At 42.9% G+C, this 13,095-nt stretch overlaps 1 protein-coding gene across 1 annotated transcript in view; it reads left to right on the forward strand.

The window, feature by feature from the left end:
* Nucleotides 1-13,095, forward strand: part of dachd (dachshund d) — a 129,559-nt gene that overhangs the window by 64,925 nt on the left and 51,539 nt on the right. The window contains exons 5-7 of the mRNA XM_084311471.1: nucleotides 5,423-5,594; nucleotides 7,313-7,464; nucleotides 10,204-10,338. Of these exons, the coding sequence (XP_084167597.1) occupies nucleotides 5,423-5,594; nucleotides 7,313-7,464; nucleotides 10,204-10,338 (459 nt within the window). The remainder of the gene's footprint in view (nucleotides 1-5,422; nucleotides 5,595-7,312; nucleotides 7,465-10,203; nucleotides 10,339-13,095) is intronic.

Genomic DNA, 13,095 nt, shown 5'->3' on the forward strand with positions numbered 1-13,095 from the left:
GGGTTGTGTGTGTGTGTGTGTGTGTGTGTGTGTGTGTGTGTGTGTGTGCGTGTGTGTGTGCGTGCGTGCGTGTGTTTGCGTGTGTGTGTGTGTGTGTGCATGTACAGTATGTGTTTGCATGTGATGTGAGTGGGTGTAGTAGATCCACCTTAAAGGGGGTATAAGTCTCTCCACTCCGGCCCTCGAGTGTCGAGTGTGAAAGGTAGATAGGTAGCCCCGGCCCTCTCTGTGTCGTCCTGCCGTAAGTACCCCGGCAAGCAGGCCCTCTGTGGCGTGTTTTAATTGAGCTTAGCCCGCTGAGTGGTAATTGATTCACACCGAGCTCAGGAGAGGCACTGATACAAGGTGCTGGCTGCCCGGCTTCCTCCTCCTTTCATCTCTCTCTATATATGGCTCTCTTTTTTGATTGTTTGGGATTGGGAATACTCGCCATTGACTTGCATGCCATCTTTCTTATGGAAATCAATGTTTTTCTTTTGGACGGGGGGAAGGTGGGGGGGGGGGGGGAGGCAGAGAGTGTAGGAGTGCTTCTTCATGTCCCTTTCATTTCTCCACCAGTGTCCTTCTCTTTTAGAGGCTCTGCCATGCAGATCTTCTTGCCCTTTGGCGACTGATGTTTTGTTAGAGAAGAAAGGCGGGAGTTGTTTTGTAGATCAGCTTTCGGTGGTGGTGCTGTTTTCTCTCTCTCTCTCTCTCTCTCTCTCTCTCTCTCTCTCTCTCTCTCTCTCTCTCTCTCTCTCTTCTCTCTCTCTCTCGCTGTGTCTCTCTGTCTCTCTCTTTCACGACACTCTCTACCTTGAACCAGGCTGCCAAAAAAAAAACAGAGGCTCAATCAGATCCAATAGTTGGCTATGAGGTCTTTTTCTTTAAAGCACTCGAGGAAAAAGCATCTGAGTGGCGAAGGAATGAGCCCAAAATGTTCCCAGTCACTTTTGATCCTTCAGTTCAAAGTCCCACCAGAGCGGAGGAGGGAGGGAGGGGGGGCGGGCGGGGTAGGGGGGCGACAGACACCTAGCTTTGACCTTATGTGTGGAGCGCATGTCCTTTGAAAGCCGGGGCTGTTTTCATTAAGGCACATTCAGAAGTCTACGTACATACAGTCTCAGTGCCACCAACCCCCCATGGCATCTTTATTAGGCATTCTTTGGATTTTTGGACCACTAATGCCTTCAATTTTACCCAATTAGACGACTGTTGCAGAAACAGGAATGGGCTAATGTGAAACATTTGTACATCTCTTGATGTTGTAACGGGACACCAGGCGCGCATGCAAAGGAGAAATAGATGAAAATCCTGTGATTGTAAGGGTTGAAAGTGACTGTCTTTCCTCTTGCTGTTTCTGTTCTCTCTCTCTCTCTCTCTCTCTCTCTCTCTCTCTCTCTCTCTCTCTCTCTCTCTCTCTCTCTCTCTCTCTCTCTCTCTTCTCCAGAATATACAGTAGTAGGCTTTTATAATTATGCAAAGTCGTTGCCATACTGTAGTCCATCGGTACTTGTTTGTCACTTCTATTTATTAAATGTTTTACATTTATTTCAACAGGAAATCCCTTGAGGTTCAAATCTATTTTTCGAGGAAAACCTGGCCAGGATAGCGCACCATTATCAAGTTACAAAAAGAGGATAAAATAGAGCATGTTAAAAACAGACAAGAAACAGATCTAGAACACAAAATCCATTTTACGCATAGCAATTGCACTCTTCGGCTACAAAGTTGCTGTTGTTTTCTTTACCAGAGCTTTGAACTCTCCCAGGGAGACAACACCATTAAGCTGTAGTGCGTTCTGAAGGTTATTCCATGACCAGGGCGCAGAATAGGAAAAAAAGACAAAGTTCTGAGCAAAACCCTGGGTACCTGGTAGAGCAGCCGTCTAGTGGAGCTGGTGGTGAGATTACAGATTACACAGATACACAGTTGAGTTTACCCAGTATGGCTTTGTAAACAAAAACATACCCATGTTTCCGTCTCCTTAGGCTTAATAATGAAGACCAGGAAATCAAATTATAAAGTGCACAGTGATGTTTACAGAACAATGAGTTGGATATAAAACGTAGAGGTCTGTATTACACAGTCTAGACGGCGACGTGAAGAGGAGGCAGCATGCATGTAAATAATGTCTGTGGTGTTTGCGTTTTTTGTTACTCACCCAATGTTCACAGGGTCTGATGGAGCCACAACATTACTGGGGTTTTTATGACAGTAAAGCCATTAAACTTGATGTAAAAATACTTAAGAGTTGTTAACTTTATCTCAGTTGCAAGCAATCGGTTAACATTTGGCATTTACCTCTGCTATATCATATTTATATATAAGTGCTTTTTGTGATAAAATGTGACCCAAAAAAGGAATCCATTATAATCAAGACATGAATGGAATAAATTATGTTTATCTTGAAAAATATAAATGAAACAAGGTGGAGGCAGACAGTGAAGGTACTACACAGTGAACTTTTTTGTAAAATGTTGACCATTATTTAGTAGTTTTCACCTAGAGTTTCCACACTTTCGGCTACAGTGGACCTGAACACTACGTCCACGTATGTAATATAAATGTGTAGGGGGGTGCACAGTGTGCACTCAATGAAAATGTGTTATTTTACATGTTCTTCACATAAAATGAGCCATGGTAAATTGAAATTGAATTGAATTGAATTGTACACTTCTTTTTTTTTCGTATCCACTTTTTCTCCTCCTATTTTTTTTGTATTTTCCTCCCATCCCAATTTAGTCGTTATGCCAATTCTCCCCTCCCCTTCCTGGTCGTTGCGCGCATTTGCCCCTACTTGCCGGTCTAGGGAGCCCCGAAGTCTATCACATGCTTCCTCCGATACATAGGAGACAGCCAGCAGCCTCTTTTCACCTGGCAGCGAGGACTCTCATTGGGTGAGTGTAACGCGTGGGAGGGCACACTAACTCACCCAGATCCCTTCCTCGCTGTGCAGGAGTCGCTGTTTACAACGACCAGATTACCACCCCACCGGCTTCCCTCCCGCTGACACTGCCAATTGTGTCAGTATGACGACCGGCCAAGCCGGAGGCACCGCTGACAGCTGGATTCGATACCAGTGTATCTGCGGTGGTAGACAGATGCTTAGTCCGCTGCGCAACCCGGCCACCCTGAATTGTACACTTCTCAAAATCCTCCTGGACACTTCACTTTACAGATCCAGCTCTTAAAAATCAAACCTCTACTGCAAGGGTGCAGTATCGTTAACGCCTCGTTAACAGCACTGCCAGGTTAATGGGCCTGATTACAGCAGTAGCAGAGCAGAGCAGAGCTCAGAGTCCTGATAGCTGCATCTGTACATTTTCACACTTATTACTGTATATTTCTGTATATTTTTGGCTGGATAGTTGTATATTTAACATTTTAGAATGTATATACGTACCAGAATGTATATACCGGACCGTATTGTATTCTTTATTCTATTTTATTCTTATTTTAATATTATTATATTCTTATTCCTATTTTATACCTATACCTAAATGTGCACATTGTTGTTCAATGTGAGTGATCTGTAGTGCCGAATTTCCCTCGGGATCATTAAAGGATTTCTATTCTATTCTATTCTATTCTATTCTATTCTATTCTATTCTATTCTATTCTATTCTATTCTATTCTATTCTATTCTATTCTATTCTAAAACGGGTCCCACAGACCCGAACACCACACAAGGGTTAAGAACGTAGCCTGTAGCTACAAGTGTTCTCCTAACTGCTAAATGAAGGAGTCATTTCGATAATAAAAATCCAGCCTAACCTTCGGTTCTTTCCACTAGGTTCTCAATAGGCACTCTAAAAGAAAGCCTAGCATCCAACCAAAATACTCAAGTACTTGTAGGATCATGATACTATTTCAATTGAGTCCCCTCCTAAGGTATGAATTCCCACAGTATCTGAGCTCTGGAAAAGATCATCAATTTGGTTTTCTTAGCATTGAAATCCAGCTTTAGACCATACAACGAGGCATGGAGCTGTTGAACGGCAGTCTGGAGCCCACTGAGTAGACCATTGTATCATCTGCATACATATGCACTTCAGCTGTAAGCATGTCCTCCCCAATGTTATTTATAAAAAATAGAAGATAAGACAAAAATGTGTACCTTGGGGGACTCCTTTAGTGATCTTCATGAAGCTTGATTTGTGACCATCTGTATACTGTATACACACTGGGTTCCCTCCGCAAAGTAGCTCCTGAGCCACTCTATAGCCTCGTTCATTAGCACGTTTAACAAGTCATTTGGGTAACAGCGTTTAAGATTGCCTTATTTTCACACAGATATGTCTATGCAAATATTGAGCCAATTTCCATAATGCGCCCCCTTTTTATTCATCACAGAATAATTGATGCTTCTTTACAGCTGTGTAAACTTTATTCTTTGAATCGCTGTGTATATATAGTTATCATCCCCATTTTCTTTATTATTATTGTAATTGTATCTATTATTAACACACGTTGTAAAACATTTATGCCTTTTATGCTAACACTGAATGGTACCCCGAGAAGCACTTATTCATAATTATTCTAAATGTTTCTGAGGGCCGACACCAAGTCATTGATGTTACAGTTGATCACCATTAAAGGCCATGTCACTGGTGGGAATTACTGATTAGTGATTTAAAAACAAAGATGGGCCTCTTTTTCCCTTCCTCCTCAGTTCCCAGCTAGAGCCGGTGTCGTGTTGAACATGTGCTCAGTGTGAAATATGGATCACTTCCGGATATATTATACGATTCTACTTAATTTGTTTAACCCTTTCACTACTGCACTACCAAAGGGTTAACCCTTCCACTGCGACAATACAGAAGGTTAACCCTTTCACTGCCACATGACAAAGGGTTAACCCTTTCACTACCACACTACATAAGGTTAACCCTTTCACTTTCACTGGTATTGAAAGGTTAACCTTCTGTTGTGTGGTAGTGAAAAGGTTAAATGACCAGAAAAAGGGTGGGTTTGGGGGTGGGATGGGGTAGATTATAAAAAAAGGGAAAAAGGGTGAATGAATAATTCTGACTTTGTAATTGTACAAACCAATAAAAACTTTTGTTAAAAAAAAAATTACCAGAAAATGAAGGATATCATGAAACCTAATTAAACCACATCCTGTGGTTGATTGACAGACATATAAGACATTCTGACGGAATCAAATACAACATAGAGATGTTGCTGTAATGTTAAAGCTGGTAAATAATATTTTTCCTTAGCTAGCAAGGTAACATGCCTAATATTGAAACTAGATAAAACTTAATTTATTTAGTTGAATTCCTACTGTTGACATTGTTGATGACAGTGTGTTACCTTGGCAACGATCTGTATTTCATCCTGGCCCGTATTTAATACAATAATATCGGTTCCCCCTGTGAACATCTAAGTCATAGTATGCATCATCCACTGATCAACTCCCTCTTCCTGTCTGTCTTAGGCCTGGAACTCCCATTCATGATGATGCCACACCCCCTGATCCCTGTCAGCCTGCCCCCTGCCTCTGTCACCATGGCGATGAGCCAAATGAACCACCTCAGCACCATCGCAAACATGGCAGCCGCGGCTCAGGGCCAGAGCCTGCCCTCCAGAATGGTCACCTCTGTTATAAAGGTAAACTCCAGTCCGCAGAGATGTACGCACATCCCAAACCATTCCACAGGTGTAGGATACAAGATGTTGAAGCTGCATCTTAGAGGAATACCCAGACACTGTATAGTATGCTCCCATAGGGATTTTAAACTCCAACATAGAGAGGAAGCATTTCAGAATCAAATATATGAAACAAAATTCTTAGGTGTGATTATAGATCACAAACTCTGTTGGAAGCCACATACAATCTATCAAAGGTAAATTTGCCAAATCTGTTGGCATTCTGTACAAAACAAGGGAGCTGTTAAATCAGAAATGTTTGCATATTGTATTTTTCACTTGTTGTGCCATTCATGTTATATTGTGTTGAGGTCTGGGGGAATGTTTATAAAACAAATATAGATCCTATTATTAAACTACAGAAAAGAGCTATTAGAATAATAAACAAAGCTAGTTACCTTGAATCGACAAATCCATTATTCATGAAGTCCTGCACATTAAAATTTGTAGATATGGTGTACATAAAAACCGTGGAGAGCATTTGTCAAGAGTAAGAACCTACCAGCTTGTATTCAATGTCTCTTTCAACCAAGAGAAGGAAAGTATAATTTAAGAGGGTTGTGTATTCTTAAAACATGTAAAAAGGTAAGAACTAATGTAAAAGCTAGATGTGTTTACATTTTGGGAGTTCAATTGTGGAATAGCCTTAGTGATGGGTTGAAGTTGTGTACTTCTCAGGGGAGATTTAAAAAAGCCCTAAAGGATAAAATTATTCAGGAGTACAGTTTTGAGTAAACATAAAAAAAAAATTATATCTTGCAGCATATTTTTTGTTTTTCTTTCTTATATAAAAGTATATTTGGTTTTTAAGAATTGTAAACGATAGGCAAAACTAAGCATGTGCTTCAGCCTATTCCTTTTTTCGGTCATTGAGTTTGGATTTTGTGTGTGAGCTTACTTTGAATATGTACATTTGTGATATATATATATATATTTAAAACAAATTTAAAGTCCACACAAGTGTGTTTTTGATTGATCTGTAAACAAAGACCAAAAATAAACGATTCATCATCATCAACAAGGAGACACTGTGGCATAGATTGAACTGCTCTTACACAAGGTGTCATGTCTTTGAGTTGCCACTAGGGGCAGGGTGGCCAACCGTGAGTGGATTAGCAGAGTGAGGCTATGTTCACACTGGAAGCTTTAATGCTTTTTTTGTTTTAAATGTTGCCAATATCAGATTCCAGTGTGAACTGGGCACGCTCCAGAACTGACCCACATACGCAAATTAACAATAATGATGATGGACGTAAACATGGAGCACACTGAAGTCACAGTTTATGGTTTAATTCATAAGTTGAATGCAGTGGAGGCCAGCTAATTAAAACAAATTAGACTTGTATCTGATTTAGGACCACATATGAAAGTGGCCTAAATCAGAATTGAAAAGATTAGATCAGGAAAAAAAACTGATCTGAGTCACATAAGCAAAATAAAATCTGATCTTGGCCACTTCTGCCTGCAGTCTGAACGTAGCCCTAGTGATCTACAAGTTATGAATACAATACCTAATATACAAGCCTATGAGGGGCTTTGTCTCAAACACACGGGACAGACAGTCACGGTTCATAAAAGGGTCGACACATTCACACGTCTACCACTGACCGCGTGTGGTTTCGAACGCTCGCACATACAGTATCGGATCCTTATGTTGCGTTTGTTTTTGTGTTCTGTGGCTGTTGGGGTTGCAGGAGCGGGTACCGGACAGCCCGTCCCCTGCTCCCTCCCTGGAGGACGGCAGGAGGCCAGGCAGCCACCCCTCGTCCCATCGCAGCAGCAGCGTCTCCAGCTCGCCAGCCCGCACAGAGAGCTCCTCGGATAGGATACGTGAGTCAGCCATATTGCCTCAGCATGCACCGAGTCAGCTAGCTGGGAGCAATTAATCACGTGTGAGAAGGACTGTTATCTCAGGGCCGCTGGCATCAAAATTATTATTATTATTGCAATTTATTTTTAAATAATTTCAAACATTCACAGAAGAGGATATTTGGGTTCTGATAATTACAAGGGTGTGGGTTTGGTTTCAACTCAAACCTCAATTATTCAAAGTTAGTCAAACACTTAATTTCCTGCATTCTGGTGTACTTTTCTGCACCAATCTGTGCCTTTTCAATTTTTGGTGGAAATGTATTTATTTATGTAAAGGGAAAGACAACATTCAGTTACCCACCGACACAAATAATGATGTAATATAATGCAGGAAGGCTCTCTCTTTCTTTGAGGTTGTCTTTCATTTTAGCTATATTTTTTGAGGGGGACAAATGTACCTCTTCTCAATATTGGGGGGGACATGTCCCCTGCAACCCCCCCCCTAAATCTATGCCTATGGATAATTATATGTTGGTCGTCTGTAAAAGATTTTTTATTTTATTTTGTAGTTAGCAAGCAAAATGTAACGATTGGAATTGGAATAGTGAATTGATTAAATGTAGACAAAGTGGAGTGATACTGGTCAAGTTGTTCCTTGTAGTTGTGCCTCTGTCTCCCCATTCTTGTTGCGAGCTTGAGCCAGTTCGTAACAGTTCCTACAGAGATGGTCTAATGAGGAGATGGATCACTGGTCATTTTGAATGGGGTAATCTGTAACACTAAAGATGGAGAGAAAATTATTTAATGTGATTTTATATTGATATAAAAATATAATTTATTGCATCGTGAGGTGAACCACGAGTCTTAAAGATGTGTAAAATGAATAACAGTCTCTGCTAAAAGCCTGAGTGGTTGCCAAGGACTTGGTGGCAGAAACCTCTGCACATGTAGAAGCTGTAGGGAAAAATTATCGGTATGGAAGAAAAACGATGATATGTTGACAGACTCTTAGATAGGGAAAACTCCTTAAGTGAACCGACTTCTCTGAACAGTCTTTGGTTCTTACGGCGTTGTTAAGTTGTGACGTATCAACCTTCCATTAAACAGTTTCCGGGGGCCAAGCTTCCTGCGTTGGCTGAGGCTCTGGTCTTTTCAACGTGCCTCAATCCCTTGTTGTTTTAATAGATCTGAATGATAGGGCGGCTGGGTGGCGCAGCGGACTAAGCGCTCATCACCAACGCGAGAGACACTGGTATCGAATCCGGCTGTCAGCGTTGCCTCCGGCTTGGCCGGCCGTCATACTGGCTCAATTGGCAGAGTCAGCGGGAGGGAAGCCGGTGGGGTGGTATTCTGGTCGTTGTAAAACAGCAACTCCTACAGGTCGGTCAGGGCGCCTGCACAGCGAGGGAGGGAGATGGTGAGGGTAGCGTGACCTCCCACACGTTACACCTCACCAATGAGAGTCCGCGCTGGCAGGTGAAAAGATGCTGCTGGCTGTCTCCTATGTCTCGGAGGAAGCATCTGATAGACTTCAGGGCTCACTAGACCGACCAGTGGGGGGCACATGCAAGCAACAACCAGGAAGGGGAGGGGGGAATTGGCATAACGACAAAAAATTGGGATGGGAGAAAAACACAGAAAAACAGGAGGAGAAAAAGTGGACCAAAAAAAAATAGATGAAATGAATGATAAAAAAGGGGTATGTGCTCCTAGTATCTCCCGCTGTCTGAAGCGGAACGCTTGGCCCCGGACATGAATATACGTCAGACTTAACAACCAAATAGACCCTTTTTTTCCATCACCATCATCTTGTAGGCGACACTCTAGGCTTCCGTCTCCAAACTTGTCTTCCAGGGAGACACTCCAGGGACATTCTGTTCGGAGGCGCTGGCAGGGACAGGTCGCCGGACGCCGTGCGGTTGGTCCGAGCCGTCCCGTGAAACCATAATTGCGTGTGCATTCCAAAGCATCGTCATTGTGTACAAACGTTGTGTACAGTTAGCATTCGTGGAAGGCCTCTTGTCCAATCGGAAGGAGCGGTTGTAAATAAATGTTTTAGAAGCTGACGTAGTGAGCTGACAGTTGTTTAGTCCAGACAGATTGCTCCCTCTGATATGTAGACTACATTGGTAGACTTCTGTAAATTGGCCATCATTACGCTCTCAACAAGAAATGCATTGGCTTACACTCATTTCCAAAACCCTCCTTGGTCTGACCCCTCCATATTTTATACACCTGTTAACATTTTCATCTACTGCCTATAACACCAGAGCTGCTCACCATATCTCGCTAGATGTTCCCCGTGTTAACACTTCCTTCGGTCAATCCTCCTTCCAATTTGCTGCTCCCAGCAGTTGGAATGAGATGCAAAAGAGTTTGAAAATGGACAAATTGATCCCCCTCACTACTTTTAAAGACTCTATCGCAGAGTTGTTTACACACACCTGCAACTGTCACCCAGCCTTTTAACTGTAATTGATCTGTTCTGCTTCATGTATTACATACCTTGTAATTGTATTTCGTTGTTTGTTCAATGTGTGTTTTAATTATTTCCCTTACCTCTGTGATGTATGTATTGTCTGTCTATTTTCTATATATATATTATATATATATATATATATTTTTTTTTGTCCCCTTTCCCTGTTGCCCTTTTGTCCTTTTGTAAATAGGAATTAGTTCTTAATTGAACTGCCTGGTTAAATCAAGGTTAAATAAAACAAATAGCGGCCAGTGACCCTCCTGCCCTCTCCTCTCCAGCGGCGCATCACAACGGGCTCTCGATGAACCATGCCCTGCTCGGCCTGTCGCCCAGTATCCTCCCCGGACCCAAGGAGGGAGACCTGGCCCACGACATGACTCATCACGAAGCAAAGAGGATGCACATCGACAAAGGTCAGTCAGCCTTCCAGCACGGCACACTAACTAGCAGAACCTCACATCCCAAAAGACCTCTGGTAATCGACTCCGATATATCTAACGGGGCAGAATGAACGAAAAATCTGTCTTTTACTATTATGTACCTTACTACTATGCTACTATCCATGTACTACTTTAATAAAAAAAAATTTTTTTATTTAAACTCAAAAGGCAACTGAGGTGTCCCTCATTCACAGTCACGTCGAGTGTTCATACAGAGTTAAGCAAAAAAAAGGCATATAAAATCACACAGAATATAAAATCATAACAATAAGACAAGTAAGGATAACAATCAATTAAAACATGTAGGTATCGCTTGATTGACAAAGGTTGGAGATCAAGGTTTTAAACTCTGCAACAGAGGGGATCATCTCAAGCTTTAAGGACTGTTTGAGTTATACTACCTATCATGCTAATATGTCTATACTACTATGCAGAGTGTAATGCTCAAGTTTGACGAACAGCGGCACTTACCCTTAGCTGCCAGAGATGTACCCCTCCTGGTGACTTCTTCACAATCTGTAAGTCACTTTGGATAAGAGTGTCAGCTAAATGACTGAATGTAAATGTAAAATGTAAATGCGTGGTGGTAAAAAAATGTATTCTCATCTCAAGTTTGATGATTAACTTTGAAAGTGTGTTACGGGGGGGCGGCTAAGTGGCGTAGTGGGCAAGGCGCTCGCCACTAACGCAGGAGATGCTGGGTTCGAGCCCAGCTCTCGGCGTTGCTTCTGGCTTGGCTGGTCGTTCATACTAACACAATTGGCAGTGTTAGGGGTGGGAAAGCTGGTGGGTGGGGATCGGACATTGTGGACGGCGACTCCTACAGGTCGGTTGGTGCGCCTGTACAGCAGAATCAGGAAGTAACGGGGGCAGCGTGAGCCTCCCACGCGTTACTCCTCGCCACTGAGAGATCGCGCTGTACAGGTGAAAAGATGCGACAGCTGCCTCCTTGTGTACCGGAGGGGACACGTGATGCAAGGCTTGGTCCTCACTGCAGCCGACCAGTGGGAGGCATAGTCTAGCAACGTTCAAGACAGGGGAGGGGAGAATTGAAGGGAGAATTGGCGAGGCGAAATTGGGATGGGAGAAAAATAGAAAAATAAGGAGAAAAAGTGGATAAAAAAAAAGTGTGTTACGGGTCCTCTGAACCTCTCACCAAGTTTGAACTACCTCCCTTACTGAGGGGGTTGGCGTTAGCGAGGTTCTACCGGTCCTCTGAACCTCTCATCATGTCTGAACTACCTCCCTTACTGAGGGGGTTGGCGTTAGCGAGGTTCTACCGGTCCTCTGAACCTCTCACCAAGTCTGAACTACCACCCTTACTGAGGGGGTTGGCATTAGCGAGGTTCTACTGGTCCTCTGAACCTCTCACCAAGTCTGAACTACCACCCTTACTGAGGGGGTTGGCATTAGCGAGGTTCTACTGGTCCTCTGAACCTCTCACCAAGTCTGAACTACCACCCTTACTGAGGGGGTTGGCGTTAGCGAGGTTCTACCGGTCCTCTGAACCTCTCATCATGTCTGAACTACCTCCCTTACTGAGGGGGTTGGCGTTAGCGAGGTTCTACTGGTCCTCTGAACCTCTCATCATGTCTGAACTACCTCCCTTACTGAGGGGGTTGGCATTAGCGATGTTCTACTGGTCCTCTGAACCTCTCATCATGTCTGAACTACCTCCCTTACTGAGGGGGTTGGCATTAGCGATGTTCTACTGGTCCTCTGAACCTCTCATCATGTCTGAACTACCTCCCTTACTGAGGGAGTTGGCGTTAGCGAGGTTCCACTGGTCCTCTGAACCTCTCATCATGTCTGAACTACCTCCCTTACTGAGGGAGTTGGCGTTAGCGAGGTTCTACTGACATTTATGACATACTCAACATTAGGGATGGGTACCGAATTCGGTACTTTTGAGGTACCGAACCGAAACACGTCGGTACTACCGAGTATCGATTCAAGTGAGATACCAAAGAAATTTAATTTTTTTTTTTAATTTCTTTTTACTTAAAAAAAAAGATTTTACCTTTTTTCTTTTCATGTCAACGTTCACACAAACAATATATGCTTACCTAGGATTTGACTTGATTCAACAACAAAGCAGTCGGAGCAATGGCAAGCCGAAAACGGTCGAAATTGTAGTTATTTGAAGTTTGGATTATTTTTTTTCATGACTGAGGTAGTTAAATAAAATTTCTTGAGACTAAAGTACCGAAAAAAGGTACCGTTGGGTACCGGTATCGATTCACAGGTACCGGTACCGTATCGGTTCAAATGTGAAAGGTACCGATCCCTACTCAACATACATGACATTTATGGCATAGGGACATATAGGTATTTAGTACTGATACATTTGTGACATATGCGGTATCCAAATATACAGTACTGTTACTCATAGATCCTGACAGAGTATATACATATGATGGGGAGGGGACTGTACATTAGGAGGGGGTGGGTGGGTGGGAGAGAAATATACATCCGGTGGTGAGGAAACTGTATATTTGGAGGGGGAGAATATATACATGCGGTGGGGAGGAGACTGTCTATTAGGAGGGGGTGGGGGGTTTGGACATTTACGGTGGCCAGTTTCGAATTGCAGCCTCCCGTAGGTGCTCTTTAAGAGCGGTTTTGAATGTGGGTAGGGATTCACATTCCTTTACTGCTTTGGGTAGGGCGTTCCACATTGATGTGGCATAATTGCGAAACGTGTTTAGTCCCTTGTTTGAGCCGAATCTG

This window comes from Notolepis coatsorum, assembly GCF_963971535.1.
Source record: "Notolepis coatsorum genome assembly, chromosome: 3".
Taxonomy (NCBI): Eukaryota; Metazoa; Chordata; class Actinopteri; order Aulopiformes; family Paralepididae; genus Notolepis; species Notolepis coatsorum.